Source organism: Rattus rattus, chromosome 2 (assembly GCF_011064425.1).
Source record: "Rattus rattus isolate New Zealand chromosome 2, Rrattus_CSIRO_v1, whole genome shotgun sequence".
Taxonomy (NCBI): Eukaryota; Metazoa; Chordata; class Mammalia; order Rodentia; family Muridae; genus Rattus; species Rattus rattus.
In genome coordinates, this window is record NC_046155.1 from 215,183,656 (window position 1) to 215,205,321 (window position 21,666).

The 21,666-nt window shown below is 46.3% G+C and overlaps 1 protein-coding gene across 3 annotated transcripts; it reads right to left on the minus strand.

The window, feature by feature from the left end:
* Nucleotides 1–1,015: 1,015 nt before the first annotated feature.
* Nucleotides 1,016–20,232, minus strand: Aldh8a1 (aldehyde dehydrogenase 8 family member A1). 3 transcript variants are annotated; one of them, XM_032896391.1, is made up of 7 exons: nt 20,042–20,232; nt 17,030–17,177; nt 15,555–15,710; nt 14,185–14,334; nt 8,664–8,920; nt 4,886–5,047; nt 1,016–1,700 (listed from the first exon to the last, which is right to left on the minus strand). In XM_032896391.1, exons 1-7 carry the CDS (start codon nt 20,177–20,179, stop codon nt 1,248–1,250), a joined length of 1,464 nt encoding a protein of 487 aa, XP_032752282.1. In that variant the 5' UTR covers nt 20,180–20,232; the 3' UTR covers nt 1,016–1,247. The 3 variants fall into 3 exon arrangements, with proteins under 3 accessions (XP_032752282.1, XP_032752283.1, XP_032752284.1); XM_032896392.1 differs by lacking the exon at nt 14,185–14,334 and having other exon boundaries at nt 1,248–1,700; XM_032896393.1 differs by lacking the exon at nt 4,886–5,047 and having other exon boundaries at nt 1,248–1,700.
* Nucleotides 20,233–21,666: the final 1,434 nt, after the last annotated feature.

Here is a 21,666-nt window from a genome sequence, read left to right on the forward strand (position 1 = left end):
CTCCACTTCTGGAGCAGAAACCATGGCAGCAGTGAGGCTGCCAAAAATCCTGAGCTGCAGAATCTGAGGTTCAAATCCCACCTCTGCCCCATACCTTCTGTGGAATCCTGAGGTTGCTATGGGATTTCTGTAAACTTCAGCATTTTTCTCAGTGTATTCAGAGGATACAGCAACAGGGCATTAGACATACTTTTATTAGTTAAAAAGTCTGTACTTCCAAGAGAATGAGGAAAAGGAGAATGACGGACAACTCAAGGGATATGCCATACTGCTGAACAATTTATTGTTTCTTTGAAGAATCAGAGCTGATTAGACTTGACAGTGAAAATGGTCCAGACTGTTTTGTGTTCCAAGTTTACTCTAAAAAGTAATAACTAACATGTTTTCCTTTATTCATATCAGACATATTTAGTAAGATCTATCATGTGTGACACAAGCTCTTCAGCTCCCAATATTAATGGGCTCAGTCCATTGTCCATCAGTTTGGTAGTGGCTACGGGGTCGGGAGGTTCATCTCCACTGCTTTGTCAAGGCAGAAAAAGAGGGTGCATCGTTTCTCTTCAGGCTTGGTGGTGGTGGTGGTGGTGATGTGTGTATGTGTGAGTGAGTGTGAGTGTTTGTGTATGTGTGTATGAGTGTGTGTGTGTGTGTGTGTGTGTGACTGTGTGTGTGTGAGTGTGTGTGTATGCATGTGTGTGTGTGAGTGTGTGGGAGAGTGTGTGAGGGGGGGTGTATGTGTGAGAGTGAGTGAGTGAGAGGATGTGAATGTGAGTGAGGGAGGATGTGAGAGAGAGAGAGAGAGAGAGAGAGGGAGGAGAGAGGGGGGAGGTGTGTGTGTGTGTGTGTGTGTGTGTCTGTGTGTCTGTGTGTGTGCGTGTGTGTGTGTTGTGATGTGTACCACTAGGTCAGTCTCTTGCACTGATGCTTGGGATCAGAACTCAGGCCCTCATGCTTGTACAATAAGCATGTTACCCACTGAGCCATCATCTCCCAGGTCTATAGGTCCTTGTTTTGCTTTTGGTTTTGCCATTTATTTGCAAATAAAAATACCCTATTTTGGCAGATTTTCAAGAATTCATAAAAACTGCCTTTTTTATCACAAGCTGGTAAGAACACCAACTAGCCAAGGTGAGCGAGAGCCAGTCTCCTGGCAGGTCATGACGTGACTGAACATAGAAGGGTTTCTGTTGACTGCTCTGACTAGTGATTCTCTGCCGCGGCTGACGACTGACGTGCCCGGGGGAAGGTCAGTATTTAATGGTGATGGTTTTTATCTCAGTAAAGAAATCATATGAGTCCTTGGCCCCCTCTCTTCCTATGCCAGAGCTTTTCATCCCTCCGAAGGGCAGGTTCAGCTCCCTGATGAGCCAGCAGTTGGTCCAGACGAGCCCTGACTGAAGCCTCTTAGCTACCCTGTGGATGCGCCCCACATCCTTTGACCACACTGTGGCCCCCAGCCCATACTTAACGCCGTTAGCTCTTGCAATCACTTCCTCTTCGCTATCGAAAGGGACGACGCACGTCACGGGGCCAAAGATCTCTTCTGTCATGCAGCAGGACTCATCCTTAATGTCCGTTATCACTGTGGGAAGCATGAAGTAGCCTGCCTGGTTCCTGAGTGGAAGGCTCAGCTGGTCCACGCCCTCACCACACAGAATCTTGGCACCCTCAGCATGAGCTTTTGTTACATAACTTCTGACCTGGGGAGGTAAAAAAAACCATCGTTACAAACCTCTTACCGTTGGGTATTCTACACATCTCAGTAGAAAAATTAATATTTTCTAATGATCGAAAGCAACATAAGGTCAGTGCTAAGGGATCCTGGGATTATCTTACCACGGTAGCCAAGCTAAAGGAGAACAACTCTCATCAGAGTTTTCACATTCAGCCCTCAGGTGAAAACTCAGTACCTCAGTGCCTCAGTACCAGGCACTAACACAAGTGGCTTTATACATGTCACTTGTAACTCAATGGGTTATTTTTATCCCCAAGTTGCTCACCTCATCACTGTGCTTCCAAAAGTATAGAGGATCCATGTAGCTAATAAACAACAAAGCGTAATTCACGCTCATAATCTGTGTGTATGTCTTTGTGTGTCTGTGTGTCTATGTGTTTTGCAAGGGACAGAAGTATTGTCATCGTAAGAGGTGAGAATTTGCCCTTTAATAGGGTGGCAATGCCCTTATTAGAAAACGCAGGCTAAAAGTAAAACACCCAGGGCCAGGAGTGGATTACATCTATTGGAGCTGTTGGCCAGTGAGCTCTTACATTACTCTTACTGTAACAGACTATTGCCTTTGCTCTTGCTTACCCTCTAGAATGTGACTCTGTTACTAACAACATCACAGAGCATGGAGGGCTGAAGCTGTTACTGATATGGAAACGTCTTCCCTACTGACTAGCTCTCACAGGCATGGAAAGTACTCTGCCCACTTCAAGAGGAGGAAGGTAATTGTCACGATTATCCAGATGTGAACTCTGCAAGCTACAATAACAACGAACACAGACATATATGTCTGTTGGTGCAGTATTGGCATATATATCACAGGAGTAACCAACTCTCTTCTGGCTGGATTTAAAGTCTGCTCCACAAAATGGATTGAGTCCTTATCTGATACCATTCACAGGGTCAAGAGCCTGTGACTCAACAGGCCATAGGACAACCTACAACTATTATTTTCTTAAGGAGACATAGCACAGTATTTAACTGACTCTTAATGATTTATTGTTATACCACAGATTAGTAGACTTCTCAACCCTCATCAGGAAAACTTTCCCCCCACCAAGATGATGATAATTAACACATAGATCCACAACTTGTGAAGGTGCACAGAGTAAGAAGCTGAAGAGTGCTCAGCCATAAATGGGCATCTCCTTTGTACCATCTCCTTGGGATCTTTGCAGAAGAGGGAAACAGAAAGACTGTGACGGCCAGAACCAGTGTTTTCTGGATGGCACAAGGCAACTCGCATATGAACTCACAGAAGTTGTAATAGCACTCAGAAGACCTGCACAAGCTCAAGGGATAAAATTCCAGCATAGCGAGAGGCGTGGGCACAAGGTCCCACCCCTAGCTGAGTATCTATAGGTAGTTGATAGCTTCTTGAGAGAGAGAGAGAGAGAGAGAGAGAGAGAGAGAGAGAGAGAGAGAGAGAGAGAGAGAGAGTTATCTTTAGAGAGAGTTATCTTTCTTAAGGACATAGCCCCTGGTAGACTGGCCACACTCTACTGGACAGCCATACACTCAAGAATACATAGGCAACACACAGGACCTGATGTGGTAAAACCTGAAAACAAATTCGGGTGGTGGGTGTGGGATGGGGGTGGAACTTGGAGGTATTGGGGGGACATGGTAAATCTGATCAAAATTTACTGAATGAATTCCTCAAAGACTTAATAAGGTTAAAAGAAGAGGAGGAGGAGGAAGAGGAGGAGGGGGAAGAGGGGGAGGAGGAGGAGGAACAGGTCTCTAATTTTCAGTCTTATTACTGATTATAATCTAAAAACAAATGTAGGTAAAGCAGTGTAGCTGATTACAATGTAAAATAAATTAGGCCATAAGCTAGGCCAGTGACTCGGAGATAATGACACAAGTACTCTCTTGAACAGAGGCTGGGTAGTTGAGCTTGTTTTCCATTTGGAATCTGTGATGACGATTCACCCCATTCATGTCCAGAACCTATGTGTTTAGACCCAGTTCCAAGTTCTTCAAGCCAAGCACCAAAAAGAAAATTTTCAAGAAAACTATGTACCTTGAGTTTTGAGGCATGCAGTTCTGAAATCCAGAGCATAGTGTGAGCATGACTCTTCATGGTACTCTTGTCATGAATACTGACAAGTGATATATTTCTGGCAATTTTCTAGTCTCAGGACACAGTAGTGCATAAACTTGACTACTTTCTGCTCAAGGGCAGATGGTCAGTAAGAGAAGTATACAGTACACACCGGGCAGTGATAAGAATCATGGAGAGAGCTGGAGAGATGGCTCAGTGGTTAGAAGCATGTGGACCTGGACAAGGACCTGGGTTCAGTTCCCAGCACACACGTGATGGCTCACCACCATTTCTAGTATTCGGTGCCTTCTCCTGACCTCCTTGGGCAAAACGTGTACCCATGGTGCACAGACCCACCTGCGGGCAAAACACTCACACACATAAATCAAATCTAAAAGAAGAAACGTGAGGAAAGTAAGCGCTGCAGAGTTGGGGGAGTTCCGGGGATGTAGGTTTATAAAGGCTGGAAAGCTCCCTTTCAGAAGGAACCATTTGCTTAAGGGTGGGGAGGATAGAATCGAGCAAGCAACTGAAGGGTTCCCTTCTGCTCTCGGTCCATGAAAAAGTTTCCCATAGCAATAATATCTCAAATCCTGATACAGAGTGCTCTGCTTATACTGAGCTTCTCTTTAAGATTTGATTTATTCTGTTTACTTGTGTACGTGCACATATGTGTGTGTGTGCAGGTATGTGTGTCCATGGATATCAGAAGGGGGTGTTGATCCATCGGAGCTAGAGTTACAAGCATTTGAAGCTTCTTAGTGTGGACCCTAGAATCAAATTTGGACCTAATCCCATTCAGCAACTTTTCCAAGACCTTGATTCTGCCCCCACCCCATCTCTGTTTATCCCTCTTTCCCTCTTCATCTCTCTCTCTCTCTCTCTCTCTCTCTCTCTCTCTCTCTCTCTCTCTCTCTCTCTCTCTCTTGCTTTTTCAAAACAGGGTCTCACTATGTAGCTCTGGCTGTTCTAGAACTTACTATGTAGACCGGGTTGGCCTTGAGCTCACAGAGCCCCACCTGCCTCTGATTCCTGACTGCTGAGATCAAAGGTGTGTGAGTTTCTCTTTAATTAAGAACTTTCTGGAAGGCAGATGGCAGAGATTCACTTACTTTCTCCAAATGTGCTTTACTTATTAAAGCACCCATGTTGGCTGATGGATCGGAAGGAATACCGACTTTCCACTTTCTGGTAGCTTCCACAAACCTCTTCAGAAATTCATTATAGATGCTCCTCTGGACAAAGATCCTGCTGGTACAAAGGCAGATCTCCCCCTGTCAAAAATGAAGGCAGTGATGAAGCTGGGGACATTCTTCACAGATAGATGCCCTATGGTTCTGTTCACCTACCATGTATCAGGCACTGGTCCAGGCAATGAGATGCAGCTGTCAACAGGACTAGTCCCGAGCTCAGGGACCACGTAATCTCACAGGAAGACAGTCAAAAAACACAAACACTCACTACACTATATGACTTCAAAGAGTTATCAAAACAATAGAAGAACATTAGGCAAATGATAAAATTAAGAATTTCAGTGAAAGAATTCATGGGCAATTATTTGCAGAGTGCCTGTTTGAAGGGACTCGTGGTCCACATGAAGGAGTTAGATAAGTAAGGACCAAGAGGAGAGAGTTTCAATGGTAAGAGGAGGGAACCTACTGTGGGCTTGAGGTTGGTGTGGGGTGATGAAGGATGTGAGTGAGGTGTGAAGGGAGGAAGATGAGGTTGGAATGGAGCAGGTCAACCCTCTCAAAGCTTCAGGATGAGGTTGCTTTACTCTTAGCATCATGGGAAGAAAGTAAAAGTTTTTAAGCCACAGAGTGATATGATCAGATTTACAATCTCTGTGTATGTATATGTGTGTGCATGTGTATGTAGTGTGTTGTACAATACATATATGTGTGTATATGTGTGGTGTGTGACATGTGTATGCATGTGTGCACAGTATGTTGTGTGTCATGTGCATGCATGTGTGTGTGGTGTGTGAGATATGTGTATGCATGTGTGTGTGTTGTGTTGTGTGATACATATATGTATGTGTGACATGTGTATGCATGTGTGCATGGTATGTTGTATGTTATGTGATTCATGTGTGTGTGTGTGGTGTATGTTATATGTATATATGTGTGTGTGGTGTGTACATGAATGCATGTGTGTGTGGTATGTGGTGTGTGTGATATGTGAATGCATGTGTGGCCATATGTTTATGCATGTGAAATGTGTGCACATGTGTGTGCAGGTGTATATGCATGTGTACATGTGCCATGGGTATGTGTGTACATATGTGTATGTGTGTGTGTGTGTGTGAGGGTGTATGTGGTGTATGTGTTCATGTGGAAGGCAGAAGCAACCCCAGGTGTCATTACTCAGGAGCAGTTCTGCTTGAGTTTTCTATTTGTTGTTGCTTGGTTTTGTTTGTTTGTTTGTTTGTTTTGGAACAGGATCCTTTCAGAGGTCTAGCCTTCTCTCAGTAGGCCAAGCTGCCTGAGCACTAAGCCAGAGGATCTGCTTGTCTTCATCTCCTCAGTCCTAGAACTGCAGCGTGTGGCTTTCTGAAGTGAGTTCTAGGTTCAGTTCAGGGTCTCATACCTGAGGGGCAAGTACGTCAGTACCAACTGATCTGTCTCCCCCGACCCAGAGAGTTTCAGTCTTAGATGAACATTCTTGAAGTTGTGTAGAAAACAAAAATTAGAGTGAGGAGTGAAGAAAAATATTCCAGAAGCCACTGAACTCAAAACTCTTAAAGAAGCATGGTACCCCCAAAGTGTGGGAGACCAACATAGATACATAAGAAAAGTTATGGTTTGGAATATGCGTTAATCATAGAGCCAACAAGATTTGTTTATAGACCAGACATAGGTACAAGGAGAAGAGAAAGCCATAACGGGGCTGACCCAAGCCTTGGGCCCTGTTCCACTTTGGATGGAATACTTTTCTGTGGGAAGGCAAAAGGGGGCAGAGAAGAGCCACTTTTCCAGTGGGTGGAGGGGGAATCAAGAGTTTTGCTGTGGGAATCTTAAATTCTGATGCCCACTAGACATCTAAATAGAGATGCTGAATGCCCAGGGGAAAGGTCCTGCTAGGTTTTGGAGAGAAAAAATAATCCTAGCTGCCATTTAAATATAACATTCAGCAGTTTCCAAACCATATCTAAACATTTCAAAGCAAACCATAGGAAAGTGTCTGAATGCATAAGTATTGATAACACTTTCATCTGCATAAGTATTGATAACACTTTCACCACATCTATGTTTGATGTTCACAGTAATCCTAGGCAACAGAACGATTCTAATTATCTTGGTATTTAGTCAGATGTTAATTGTCCATAAGAAGCAGTTAATGTTCTGAGATAACAAATCCTTTCTCCAGCAGGACAATGATCAGAAGAACCACCTGCCCGGTGACATGGAAGATGGACAAACACCTGTTGTGTTCATTTGCATACGTTCCTTAGGCCATACAAGGGCATGGTGGAGAGACAGGAAGGTTTTAACAAGCTTCCCATCGCTGGTGCTAGGAGAAGACAGGTCCCACTGAGAGCCCAGAAACGAGGACTCCAAAGAAAGCCTCGTTCACTGAATCTCCATGCCATGACAGGCACTGATTTGGATATTTTCTCCATGATAGCTCTGTGCTGGGTTCATATTCTCAGTCCATGCTCAGGAAATAGAGCTTCGAATTCATACATGCTCAAGGCCATCCTGAGAGTACACCCCTACCTCGCTTGAAGCCAAGTATCTTCAATTAGGGGAGAAATATGTTCTGCCTGGGACTCATCAATCAGCTAAGCAAATACAGAGAGACATGACAGTTTGCTTAAAATCCATCTGCTACCTTGGCTTGAACATACCCTTTCTTTCACTGATACCTTAAAACATCACCTCCCAAAGGAAGGTTTGATGGGCCAACCCAAATCCGAAAAGAATCCTGGTAGATGAAGAGCGTACAGTCTCTCCATCTTCTTGCTTAGCATATGGCTACCTTATACAATGTGTCAACGTGTCAACATATGGATTCATTCACTTCAATTCTCACAGGGTCTGTCCCTCTCATCCTGAAGCCTTTGGTACAGTTATTTCAGTGGTTTGCTTGATAGCTGCTCGGTTTGACGATTAAATCAGTTGTGATATAATGTGAACTTGTCTTTCAAAACCCAAACCATCAATTTTTAGCCATCTTCCTTCGGAACGATGGTAAAGGAAATAAGCATCATTCCAATTATCATGAGAATACTGAAAGCCGTGTTTCTCACATTAAACATCCACAGACTCCCTTTGGAACACGGCATTGTTCAAATGATTATAAAGAGAGGCATCGTTCCCATCTGTGGGCAGCTGCTGTTCGTCTGGTTCTAGCTCTAGTTCATCTGGTCTAGTGTTCTTAATCCTCTAGGAGGGAGGCTGTGCCTTTGAAGACCCTGGGAAAACAAGATAGGGGCCCCCAGAAGCATCCCTGAGGTACTAATATCAGGAGCTGCAAAGATGTCCTGAAATTCTGTCACCCCAGGCTCAGCAACTCACTTTGTCACTGGGAATGGGAACTCGGCCTGTGTAGGCACCAGGGCCCGTTCCCGGAGAGAAGAAATCTACTGTCAATCGGACGCATGGCTGCATGGAAGAGACAGGCAGCCGTGCGAATAAATAAAAGCGGTGACTGAGAATAACAAAGCCGAAGGTTCTACCGTGGCTGGCACTGGAGAAAAGTTGTGACTTAAGAGGAGGAACTTGACAGAAAGGATCCGTGACCGTACCAGGCACTCCCCGCTGCTAGAACAGCTCTTTAATTGATTCCACTTTCAGGAAAATGACAGACCATCACCAACCCCCTGGACTCTGCATTGTGATAAAAATAGATCCAACCGGACGGGGCCTGAGTGAGCGGGACTCATACCTGGTTGGCGAAGCTGGATCTCACGGTTGCTGGGATGCACTCCTCCAGGTTGGCATCCTCAAAAATGATGGCAGGGTTCTTGCCTCCTAGCTCCAGGGAGAGCTTCTTGCAGTGGGGGGCACTTAGCTGGGTAATCCGTTCCGCTGTGGGCTGGCTCCCCGTGAAGGAGATCACGGGGACCTCTGGGTGGGACACGAGGGCCTCACCAACCCTCGGCCCTGTTCCGAACACAACATTGATCACACCTGGTGGGACACCTGGATGGGAAGTAAAACCAGTGATAGTAATTCTCCCGGGGTTTCCGAGGACACCTGAAGGGGGCACGCAGACTCTCCTCTGGGAGTCCAAAAGCTGGCATGAGGGGATGGGGTAGGCTGGTGTGACCACCTGGAGACCTTATGACCAGCTCAGTTAATAACAAAGCCAATCCACAAAGTCACCTCTGTCTATAGAGTCCACCTGCCGGGGTTTCTCTGGGTGCTTTGGCCTGGAAAGATGCAGGGTGGGGACATTCTAGGAAACTCTATGACGTTGACTGAGTTTCTGGGGCTGATGTAGAATTGAGCAGAGCAAACTTCATGTGGAGCAGGGGCAGGCTCCAACTTAACACCCAGAAGGGCAGACCCAGGTGACCGCGTTATGGAAGCGGATGTTTGAACCTGCAGAAATGTGAAGAGATCGACTCTCGTAGGTGAGAAGCAAGGGTAGGCTTCCCAGAGGGGGCGATGACGCAACTGAAGATCACGTGACAAACACCGAGAGCGTACAAAACTCGGTGCCTCAATCTTTTCTATTGCTAGACCCTTTGGACCCAAATTTATATGTATACATTTACCCGTTTTCAGGATTAAATTCTTTAGGGGGGGTGTGTATGTGTATGCGTTGTTTTCATGTGTCTGTGTATTCACATGAATGCATGTGGGCACATGTATGTGCATGTGTCTGAGCGTGTATTCATGTGAGTGCACATGTGTGTATACTTGTGTCTGAGTGTATATTCTTGTGAATGCAAGTGGATACACGTGCGTGCACATGTGTCTGAGTGTGTGTTCATGTGACGCAAATGTGTCTGAGTGTGCATCCATGTGCATACACATATGGGGGGGCTACACTGATTGCCTCTGAGCTTCTGAGATCAACATGCATTCATGCACCCACTGTTCCCCGGTCCCCAGCACCCAGATATCCCGTGTGTGTACCTCCACACCTGGCCCTGTTACCTGGGCTGCACAGATTGAATTCAGATCCTCTCGCTGTGTGACAGGCACTTAACTCACTAAGATACCTCTCTACCTATGAATGTACTTCTCTACGCCTGGGCACCAAGTTGCAGGCTAAGAGCAGAAGAACTGTCTGAAGTTTGTTCTCCATTGTGTGCCCAGTGCCACCAGTAAGTGCTGACACATTGGCTGTTTAGAGAGCATCAGCTGTTGTTGTTTGTAATCTGTGGGCATTCTCTGGTTTCATGATTTCTGTTACCCAAAGTCACTTAAGTCTGAAGCATTTGTCTTTTCATTTGGAGAAAAAGACCACTCTGACATCATATTTTATTGCAGTATATTACTATGCCTTTTCTATTATTATTACCTTCTCATTTTGCCTAATTCATGAATTAAACTTTATCGCAGGGGTGTGTGTGTGTGTGTGTGTGTGTGTGTGTGTGTGTGTGTGTGTATGTGTGTGTGTGTGTACATAGAGAGATCAAAGTCATCCACAGTTTCAGGTGTCTGTTCACAATCTGGAAAAGCATCCCTCCCTTGTAAGGGGAGATTACGGGGTTTTGACCTCACAACCCTTTAAGGTACTCACTATTTATTATTAGCTCGCTTTTCTGGTGAGAAATTTGGCAAAGTAAAGTTCAATGACAATCAGGAAATCTGGTCAGAGCAAGTTAACAAGTGTTAGCAGAGGAGTGAACTCACCCATGCTTAGCGGTCAGAATCCACACAGAAATAAGTTTGAGAAGTAGAGAAGCTTTACATGTTCACACTGTGTTTGTATCTAGAAGGTCCCTCTGTGTCCTCAGGTGACTACAGCAGGTACAGAAATCCTGCGTGTGAAGCCTTCGGAACAGCCTGGCAGCTCCTGTCTCCTCCCCTTCCCCAGTTAGGCATCTCTCTTCAAATCAAATCAAATCTTCAAGAATATGATCTTAAAGTATAAATGATACTTTCACATTAATGACCCAGTATTATCCAGAACTCACTTCCACGGAGCCACAACATAAGCCTGGTCACTTTGAGGGGATGGTGAAGGGAATGGGTCACTTTGAGGGGGTGGCCCCATCCCCCTCCCCACCATCACCAGGCAGATCCCTAAAGGAGACGGCTGGGAAGTCAATATTGTGATGAATCTGTCAGACTGACACATCTAAACACTCTGCCCATATTCAGTATACACATTTTTTGAGTCTAGTTTAGGTTAATATTAGTTCACAGTCACAGATCGTCACAGAACTCCATGTGCTATGTGGAAGAAGAGTCTAGAAGGACAGTCACTGACAGGACAAAAGCAAGGTCGTGTTTCCCACCATCCCTGCTTGAGGCCCTGCAGCTCTAAGGACGGGACATATCTTTGGGTAGACAGGAGATTAAAGGTATAAGGGAAGTCTGTTAATATTAATAAATCCTGAATGGTAAAATGAAGTGAGTTGTGTCTAACGTTTACTGTAATATTTTAACAGAAGCTGAGAGAAAACACAGGAACGCTGTGTATATGTCAGCACGGGACAGCGAGCTCATTCTGTCAGCCAACTGCTTTCCACACACATTATCACTCTGACTCTGCTTGAAGTCTGATGTTACTGTGGCAAGAGGCAGCAGAAACAAAATGTCTGCACAGGCATTTGCCCTCTAAGCTCATGAGAGACTCTGGTCACAAGAGAAGAACACACAGTTTAGTTGGCCCACAGAAATTGCAAAATAAAGCTAGGGTAAATGACTGACTAGCAGATAAGCCAGGAACACTGGAACCCACCAGAATGAAACTTTTTAAGAACTGAGGCTTGATGCAGAGGCGAAGAAATTTAAACTTAATGGAAGCAGGTTAAAACTGGTGGGAAGGGCCGTAAAACCTCTCCAGAAATAAGGTTTAGTGCCTCAAGAAAACAAGGAATGTTTCAGAATTCCCAGAGAGATCTTTGCTGCGTGCTCCTCCATGGCTTCATTCTACAGGATGATGATTGATCGAGTTGGTAGAAGCTCTCATGAGTAAACAAGAAAACACACTCTATCCCTCACTCTAACACCCTTCACCCACACATCAGTCCAATCCCAGCGTGAGACCAAGGGCTGAGAGGCTGCAATTCAGCACAAGGTTCATCGGGGAGACTGGTGACAGCGGCACAGCGAGGAGGGAGGAGGCTGCCATGCAGTGATGGCTCATGAGCTCCCAGGAAGTGAGAGCAATCGTAAGCAAACCACAGAAAATGGAAACAGCTCATGACGAGAGGGAGAGAGAGAGAGAGAGAGAGAGAGAGAGAGAGAGAGAGAGACAGACAGACAGACAGACAGACAGACAGACAGACACACAGACACACAGAGAGACAGACAGACACAGAGAGAGACAGAGATGGAGAGACAGACAGACACAGAGAGAGACAGAGACAGGCACTGAGAGAGACAGACAGACACACAGACACACATGGAGAGAAAGACAGACAGACACATACACAGAGAGAGACAGGCAGAGACAGAGGCAGAGAGAGAGAGATACACACAGAGACAGAGACGGGCACAGAGAGAAAGACAAACAGACACAGACACACAGATACAGAGAGAGAGAGAGAGAGAGACAGAGAGACAGAGAGACACAGACACACAGATACAGAGAGAGAGAGACAGACAGCAGACACACACACAGGAAGGGAGAGAAGGGGAGAGGGGGAGATTAGAAAGGAAAAACCATCACAAATCAAGATCTGTGCGTCTAAAGCTGCACAGGAACACACATATCCAACATGGCTCTGTTCCTACCTAGGATTCAAGCAGAGTGAAGCCCTCCTCTGCTTGGATCTGAGAGACTCAAAGGCCCAGGGTTGAAGGCTTGGTCCTCGGGACACTGTGCTGCTGTGCTTGATGGAACATTTAAGAGCAAGGATTTAGAAGAAATGCATGACCCAGAAGGGATCTGGTGGCCCCAGCTGGCACTTCCTCCTTCTCTGTCCTTCCTGTCATGACATAAGCATCTTCCTCCAAGACATGTTCCCACCATGGTGTGCTTCCTCACAGCAGACCGAGATATGATGGGGTCAGCTGACCATGAAACTTGCAGAATCGAGAGAACATCAACAGAGGCCAACCTGTCTCGGGTGCATGCTGTGATGACAGGAAGCAGACAGGCACAGCCCCTCTCCTCACCTACTCTAGGAACCTGCAGTCCCCAAGCTGTCGAGAAAAGGCCCGTGTGCACACCAAAGTCTCAGCTTTGCAAAGAATGGAATTAACATCATGTGTTATAAGGAAGGAAGGGAACATCGTAGGAAATGGAAGAGATAACGTAGTCCCCAGCTCCTCGAGGCCTAGGGTATCTGTATAGGTCACCTCAAAGACAGCAGTTAGGAAGCCTTACTCTCAAGCCTTTAAGGACCAGTGCCACTCTCTAAACAAGCCGGGATTTAACCTATTACCACCATCCTGAACAGCTAGCTCATTGGAAGCTACCATGCATCCTTTTGCTTCTGAGGCATCAAGAATCAGAGCGTCAGGAGAGAGGGAGAGATAGACTTCTACCTGCGTATTCTAGCAGAGGCAGGAGGACCCAACAGTGCCTTCTCTGTGCCAAAAGGCAGTAGGCACGCCACACGCTGACACAGACAGGAGGGAGATAGCGCCTTCCCCACAACTCAATCATCTTTCCCATCCTAGCTCTAGGAGGTTCATAAGCTGAGGATCCTAACAGAAAAGTCGCTCGCCGGAGTTTAAACACCAGGGCAACGTCAGGCTTCTCAATGCAGAGTTATGTCCCACGTGAAGCCAGGAAGTCCACCTAGGCATGGACAGCTGAAAGAGGATGAGAGACAAATGGGTGGATGTTGATAAGAAGTAATGTCCCATCTACTTTTGTGGAGTTCCAAAACAGGGAGAAACTGGAGTGTGTATATTTAAATCCCTTGAAAATGGCAGACTCTATTAGGCGTGGTTTGGCTATACAAACTCTAGGAATACCCAACTTCCAAGACTGACCAGTAGCTCAAACTTAAATTTAAAGTGACTGTCGATGGTACTATCTTGAAGTAGTTGGCGCCTTTGATGTGACCATGTCTCCCTAAGCCTGCATTATTTACTACAGTGCTCTCAGTCTATGGGGTGAGGCTGTTCTTCAGTGACACCCATATGGGGTTAAAGAGACAAGCGGGTCAGTAAAGGAGAACTCTGCTGTTGATGAAGGCATGGCTAGGAAGTATCGGGCTTACAAAATGGCAAGACAGCGCTAGAACCAGTTTAGCTTTGGGCGAAGAATGCTTCTAACAGTTTTGCCCTAGTTCCACGTCTCCTCCACGTCTCCCCCCACATCCTGTTACCTGCTTTATCTAGAAGTTTACAAAACATCCAAGCAGTCACAGAAGTCAGCTCGCTGGGCTTGGCTATCACGGTATTCCCAGCAGCGATGGCCGGAGCTATTTTCCAGGTCAACAGGTAGAGCGGTAAATTCCAAGGGCTGATCAAACCAGCTGTGGGATAAGAGGAAAAGCACAGCTCTCACGGTCTGCCTCAGAGACAGACTGTGCGTTTATTTTATGTGTATGAGCGCTCTATCTGCATGTACACCTGCGTGCCAGAAGAGGGCGTCAGATCCCATCACAGATGGTCGTGAGCCACCATGTGGTTGCTGGGAATTGAACTCGGGACCTCTAGAAGAGCAGCCAGCACTCTTAACCACTGAGCCATCTCCCCAGCCCCAATTTTGAAGTATTCTTAAACTGTTCAGTTTCCATCCTCTGCCTACACAAGTATTAGATCTCCCTTATGAAATGAAAGATAGATTTATTATATTTTATATATTTGCCCTGTGGAAGGAAGTATATTTTATTGTACTAAATTTCCCATAGAAAAATCTGGTCTTTAAGAGTAACAGAATGTATTCACGACAAAAAAAAAATGTTCAGATGCTTCTTAGGAAAGTAAAACTTCCCATGGTGCCTTGGGAAATAATTTCTACAGGGTTCAGGGAATCAGGAGTGAAATGTTTTATTTGCTCTTCTCGGAGGGGGGGAAACAGCGACATCTACTGGTTATACCTAGTCATTTCAGACGCTTAAAGGACAACAGCGACATCTACTGATTATAGTCATTTCAGACGCTTAAAGGACAAGAGGCAGATAAAATAACTGTCGGTTAATGCTTATTTACTAGACAACTGACATTACCTGAAGGGCCACATACTTGTTTATTTTTTTTAAAGACAGGGTCTTGTGTGTCGTCCAGGCTGACTCCAAACTCACCGTGTAGCCAAGAATAACCTGTACTCCTCTTCCTGCCTCCCCTACCGCTGAACTATACGCTTACTAATTTGCTCAAATTTCTTACCTTATTGAATCATATAAAGATGAAGGGGAACTAATTTCCCAGCTTTTCAGAGTACTGAAGTGTGCAGAGGATGCTGTCCTGAGGCCTAAACCATGGCACTGTCTGGTTTTGATGTTTTCTTACTCTATTTACAAGCAACAAAGCCCTCCCTCTGTGCCCTCCCTCTGTGATCTTCCGGGACAGAGTTTCTGCAAAGGGGGAAGAATTTGACATGACGAAAGCGAACTAGAAATTTTTAAAGCCAACGAATTTTCAGCCAAACTAGAAAAAACCAACCCCTTGTGTTTCCTTATTCTGCCCCTAGTAGTCCATGTCTAGAATTTTCTGAACTTTCTGATGGAGGTTCTCCCTGGACGCCACCTACCAATTCCCACGGGGGTGCGAACGGTGTAGTGCATACAGCCCAGGTGGCTCATCTCTGTGCAATCCGATACGTGGTGCTGGATGGAGGAAGCGAAGAACCGGAAGTTCAGGACAGACCGAGGAATGTCCATGGTCCTTGCCAGCGTGAGGGTTTTCCCTGTGGAAAATGAACAGCAGAAAATGGGGTCATCTGCCACCACGCTCGCTCAATTCCAGCCCGCCCGAGGCACTTCCTCACCGCGCGTGCGTGGATCAAGTGAACTACTTAGGCGCGAGGTTGTAGAATGAGGTGGAGGATGGGGACCCACACACACACACACACACACACACACACACACACACACACACACACACACACACACGGGCATTGACAGCTTTGAAATGACGGGGTTGGAATAATGAGTGTTAAGATCACTGTGTGTGTCCTTAAACATCCTCCAGACACACGGAGGAGCCATCGACGAAAGACCCCGTGAGAAGCCTTAGCACAGGACACTGGGGTTTCTGCATGGAGCAGGGGGTGGGGACCTGAACTTCTCTCAGGTGCCCCTCAGTGATGAAGTGCGACCCCCGACCCAAGAACAAGAGCAAAAGAAAAATTGTCCTTCCCCTCCCTCCCCTTCCCTTTCTCTCCCCTCCCCCCTCCCCTCTCCTCTCCTCCCTTCCGTTCCCTCTTTCTTCTTTGTGCGTGCCCAGTATGGGGAGAGTGGGAAGGGTAGTCAGGCTACCAGGAACTTACAATCCCCCTGCCTCAGCGACCGACCCCAGCGCTGTGATCTCAGGCAAGCACCACCATGTTGACTTTGAAGAAATCTGCTCTAGGGGCCTGTCACCAGATTCCTAACTTAGGTTGGCTCATGACAGGTATGTTTCAACAGTGCATGACCCTTCCTAAGAGACATTATGAAAAGTACAGATATCCATCTATTCCTCTGCCCTTTGGGAGGGAGAGGAAACATGGGATGAATACGTCAGAAAACAAGCGGGTCTTCCTGTTGTCTTTCCTTGGGAGCCCTCTGACTAGAACAGGCCAATCGCATGGCCAGCCCTAGTTCCTCCTGTCTCCCCAGCCCAAGCTGTGCTGTAGACCCTCGCGGCTCCTTACGTTGAACAGACAGAGTAAAGCCCCCACCATTTAGCTTTGGGTTCGGCCGCTGACTTGCTACCGTGGGGCAGAGCATGTCAGCCACAAGGCCTTCCGCACCCCTCATGCTTTTGCCTCCATCGCTACCGGTTGCCTTGAGAAGCAAGTGTGTAGGCCGCCTTGACACCTCAGACAGGATGGCACGACTAGCCTGCCCCTGGTGTGATCCATTTTACTAAAAGGCAGATTATTTGACAAACTAGAACAGGGTGGGGGTGGGGGGATTCTGAGAGCCAATAGCTAAGTAGCGTATTGCAGTTTCCAGAAGCATCTGGTGAGACGCACGTGTCGATCTTGGACGGCAGGCAGATCCTGCCAGAGACACCGGTCACCTTGGTCTTTAGATTCTGCCTGGGCTAACTCCTCCAGGGACTGCTCCAGCACATCGGCCACCCTGTTCAGGATGAGAGAACGTTCCTGGGGACTCCGGGATGACCAGGCCGGGAAGGCCTCTCTGGCAGCCTGCACAGCAACTTCGATCTTTGAGGAGCAAACCAGAGATGGTCACATTAGCACCATTGTTCCTGAGGGGCTGGCAGCACTCAGAGCCCATGGTTCCCTTCAAACCTGACGACCATTCTGCCCAGTTTCAGGGATTCCACAGGTCCTGGTGCCGAACTACACACAGAATAGACGACACAGTGTTCACGTAACCAACAAAAATAGGACTTAAAACAAAGGAAGGAAGGAGTGCTTGCTGTCTGCCTCCCACTGTCCTCAGGCAAATCCAGTCATCCGAGTTCCGAGTCATGGGCACCCTGGGCTCTAAGTGATTGGTCAGCTTTTCTTCCAAAGCCTTTCTTCCTTTCCACTGATTCCTGATTCCCAGTAGCAGGCAGGAATTTCTGAGAGATCTCAGGCCATAGCAGGCTGAGAATGACACAGTTCCACTGAGCCGAGCCAGCTGAGAGATTGGAATGGAGGCTCTCAGGGACATGAACAACTCCATCTAAGGGTGGAGCAATGACTGGACCTAGAAGAATGACCTGGCTCCCAGGGTTCCTGGTGACTGGACCCAGAACAACTGCTCACCTGGTGCCAGGGTGGATGGAATGACCTAGAACAACTGCTCACCCTGGCTCCTCTAAGGGTGGGACGACCTAGAACAACTGCTCACCTGGCTCCTCTAAGGGTGGATAGGCGGAATGACTGGACCTAGGGGAAGTACCTGAACAGGTATTCGAACCTCAGTCAGGCAGCCACCCCTCAAGTCAGTCACACCCTCCTGGGAACTTCTCCCAAAGAAAGGAGCGTTTATTTTCACGCCCCTCCCCTCCCCTCCCGTGTCTGCAGCAGTGATAGTTACAGCCCAGACTGCAAGGGACCAGCTCTCCTTTGCTGGGTAAGGGGTAGCCACTGTGGCAGACACATGCTAGCTGCAGCCTTCTCTGCGCTAAACGGAGCAAGCTGCAGCCCTACCACGGAGGGATCTGCAGAGCTGACAGAAGGGCAGCTTTTCCTTTTACAGATAAAGCAACTATGGCCCAGAGGCCTAAGCCAGTTGGGCTGAATGGGGATCAAGGAGGGAACAAGGCTGCATCTCAAAAGGGACTGATTAAAAGGCAGCCACCACACACACACACACACATGCACACACACACACACACACACACACACACACACACACACACACACACACACACACACACACACACACACACATGCACACACACACACACACACTTTCACACACACACACACACACACACATGCACACACACACACACACACACACACACACACACACCACACACACACACACACACACATGCACACACACATGCACACACACACACACACACACACACACACACACACACACACACACACATACATACCACCACACACACATACACACACACACACACAGGCATGCACACACACACATGCACACACACACATGCACACACACACTGCCACCCCAGCAGCAGGTAGATCAGATGCTCGATCTTCAAATTCAGAGTCAAAGGCATAGACAGGAGCTGAGGGTAGGGTCAGGAGGAGGAGCATGCACCGTCTCTACCAAGGTATCTAAAGTGCAGCCGTCAAGAAATTTGGAAAGAGTGACTTTAATTTTAAAAGATGAGCATTCTCAATCATTCTCCAAAGGACGGACTGTTCTGATCTAGTGCGGGATAGGAAAGTTGTCTAAATGTGTCGAACCTCTAAGGCTCTTAATTCAGAGCCGACGGTTTATAAAGTCAAGTGTCCGCTGTGCGATCATGTCCTACGGCTGCCACTGGCACTTGGAGTGACTAACTCATCAGTTACTCACAGACTCATCTGCGTATCTGAAGGAATATAACCAAAATCACAAGGCACTTAGCCCTTCTCCTAACTCCTCTCCCCGAGTACTGAACCCCTCACTGTTAGAGTGTGCTTCCTTGCCCCACCCATGATAGAGGCCTTTGTTGGAAAGAAAGTGTGGAGCTCCCAGGATAAAGCAGATGCCCTCTTGTGGCCAAAACGTGATGCACTCAGAATGCATCTGAGTGCTTTTGTGCCTTTCTCTATGCTCCAGATTAAGTCCACAGGCTGTAATATCTCAGTTTGCTATACACACACACACACAGATAATTTGACACATATCCTGTAAAGCCAACAAAGACACAGTTTTTGAGGAATACACAGAATAATTGCAACTGGATTGCAGAGAAAATAAAACATACATAGTACTACTGTAAAAGCAAAAGCAAATGTTTTATTCTATTTCCTGAAGAAGTGGCAGCCATAAGTTACCACACTCCACCTGTATCTCCTCACTTTGGAAACACCAGGAGATGGAGGAGAGAAGCCTTGGTCTCATACAGTTTGGGTCATTGGAAGCAAACAAAATTGCTGGTTACAATGTAACTAACAAGTTATCCAATATTTGTAAACTTTAGGACAGAGTCTAAAGGTTTTTCCCCCCTCTGGAAGACAGATTTAAACTTTAACAGTGAAGAAAAAAAGCTGAATTTTGAAGAAAAAAAAACTTTCCATATATATTTATATAGGAATATTGAAATTATATTATAATTGAGTTCTTTGTGCTAAGAATAAACAATAAGCAATATGTATTTGGTAACCGTACACATCAGTCACTCTTAGCACACCAATTTTTATTCTCAGTCAAATATATTTCAGGCATTTTACAAAATTCCCCAAGTGACTTAATTCTTCATAACTAAAAAAGAAAAAGAAAAAAGAAAGAGAAAGGAACGTGAACCATCCTTTTTTAAGTTGTTAAGTATAATGAAAATGATGTGTTTCCCTTCAGCCCACCCCTTTATTTTTAGAAAATAATCATCTACAGTTTGTCAACACAGTAAATCCGTTTTAGCATCCCAAGTGAATAGACTCACCTCCTCTTTCCCACTGTTTGGTACTTTGCAGTACACTTCCCCTGTCGACGGATCATAAGAATCTATATACGAGTTACAGGGTAAAAATTTTCCACCTATAAAGTTCTCCAACATCAAAAGTTCCCTTTTTCCGGCCATGTTAGGAGAATGCTCTCAGCCTGTACTCAGCTCACTGTGACTGCCCTCGGGACTTTGTTTGGACACCTCCTTCCCTGGCCCAGTGTCCTCATTTGCATATCAGGCACTGGGAGGAGACCTGATGCTCTCCAGAACATTCCTGATTCCACACTCTCCACAGTTCTTGAAGGCAACTGTTGGCCCATTCTGAGAAATGGGTACTGTGTTAGACTAGCATCAAGTTACATACACACAACATCTTCAGATTGCCCTCTCATATCAACCATGTGTGCAGATGATTTCATCAGTGACACAACGTACATGTCCACTGTTTAAACAAAGTGCAAAGCATAAAGTTGGTTCCACAGAATAATTCCCCAGGAAGCAAGTATCCTTACTTCCCTTTCTAGAGAAGGAATTGAGCCTCTGGGAGGGAAGGCAATGTGTTTAAGGTCACATGAGCAAGGGATTGACATTCTCATCAGTGCCTCACCGCCTTGAACCCGGGGCAGATGGAGGACAGAGAGATTCTGCTCATCAGTCTGCCTTCATCTCGGCGGCCTCCTCCCTGAAATGTGTCCTCCGTCTCCAGATGAGGGCTGCAATGATAACTTCCCTGTTGTAGATATGCCAAGAAAATGAAGATGCAAACCAAAATGCATCTGACATGTACAGCAAAACCTAGACCCTTCTCAGTTCTGCAAACTGATAAATGAATCTGGGGGAAGGGATGGGTCTGTAACGAGAGCCATGTATCTGAGAGGACAGTTGGCCGTGAATGCATTAACAGATGTTGGGCTAATTGTAAATCAAGAAAAGGGGCTCACAGAAAGGTTCTGCATTGGCTCACTGGACGAGAGAGTATTTTACACTTTAATATCGGTCTGGGAATGTGAAAGGAACACATGCTGGCAGGATACACAAAACACTTCTTGAAGCAACTTGTCATTGTCAACACATTAACACACCTACTTTGGGTCTAGTGATTTCCCTTCCACAGATCTCTCCTTTAAGAAACATTTGTTCATGGACAGGAAGATGAATTCTATGACATTATTATAATACTGAATACTGAAGCTAAGGGCACACTCTGTATCCATCCCAGCCCATGGAAGCCACGTCAGGCTTCTCAAGGTTGAAGACAAGGAAGTGTCTGCACGGGTGCATAGGCATTGGAGATCAGAAAGGGCTCCCAGACGGCTATCATGATTTCTTGGTCTGTTTTCTGTGTGGCATGATAGTCAAAAACGTCTTATCTGTAAGAAAAGTAAGTAGAATGTCCCATAAATAATTAGACAAACACATGCATGGAATACCGCGCAGCAAAATCAGAAAACATGCTAACTTGGATGGATCTCAAGGACATTCTATTTGATTACCAAGCACAACAGTGGTCATGAAGTGGAGCCGACGTGACCCTATGAGACAATCTGTGTGAGTTGTGAATGGCACAGGTCAGAGTGGAACTGGCTGTCCAGGCCCTTTGGCACCTGGAGGCCGGTGTTGGA

What these genes read in the sequence shown, in the direction of transcription:
- Aldh8a1 (XM_032896391.1), bottom strand. Translation starts at nt 20,179, where the DNA reads ATGGCCGGAAAAAGGGAACTTTTGATGTTGGAGAACTTTATAGGTGGA. An exon ending in GATCCAGCTTCGCCAACCAG is followed by an intron (nt 5,048 to 8,663) that starts GTATGAGTCCCG and finishes CATTTTTGACAG; the next exon opens with GGGGAGATCTGCCTTTGTAC. An exon ending in GTAAAGCACATTTGGAGAAA is followed by an intron (nt 1,701 to 4,885) that starts GTAAGTGAATCT and finishes TTACCTCCCCAG; the next exon opens with GTCAGAAGTTATGTAACAAA.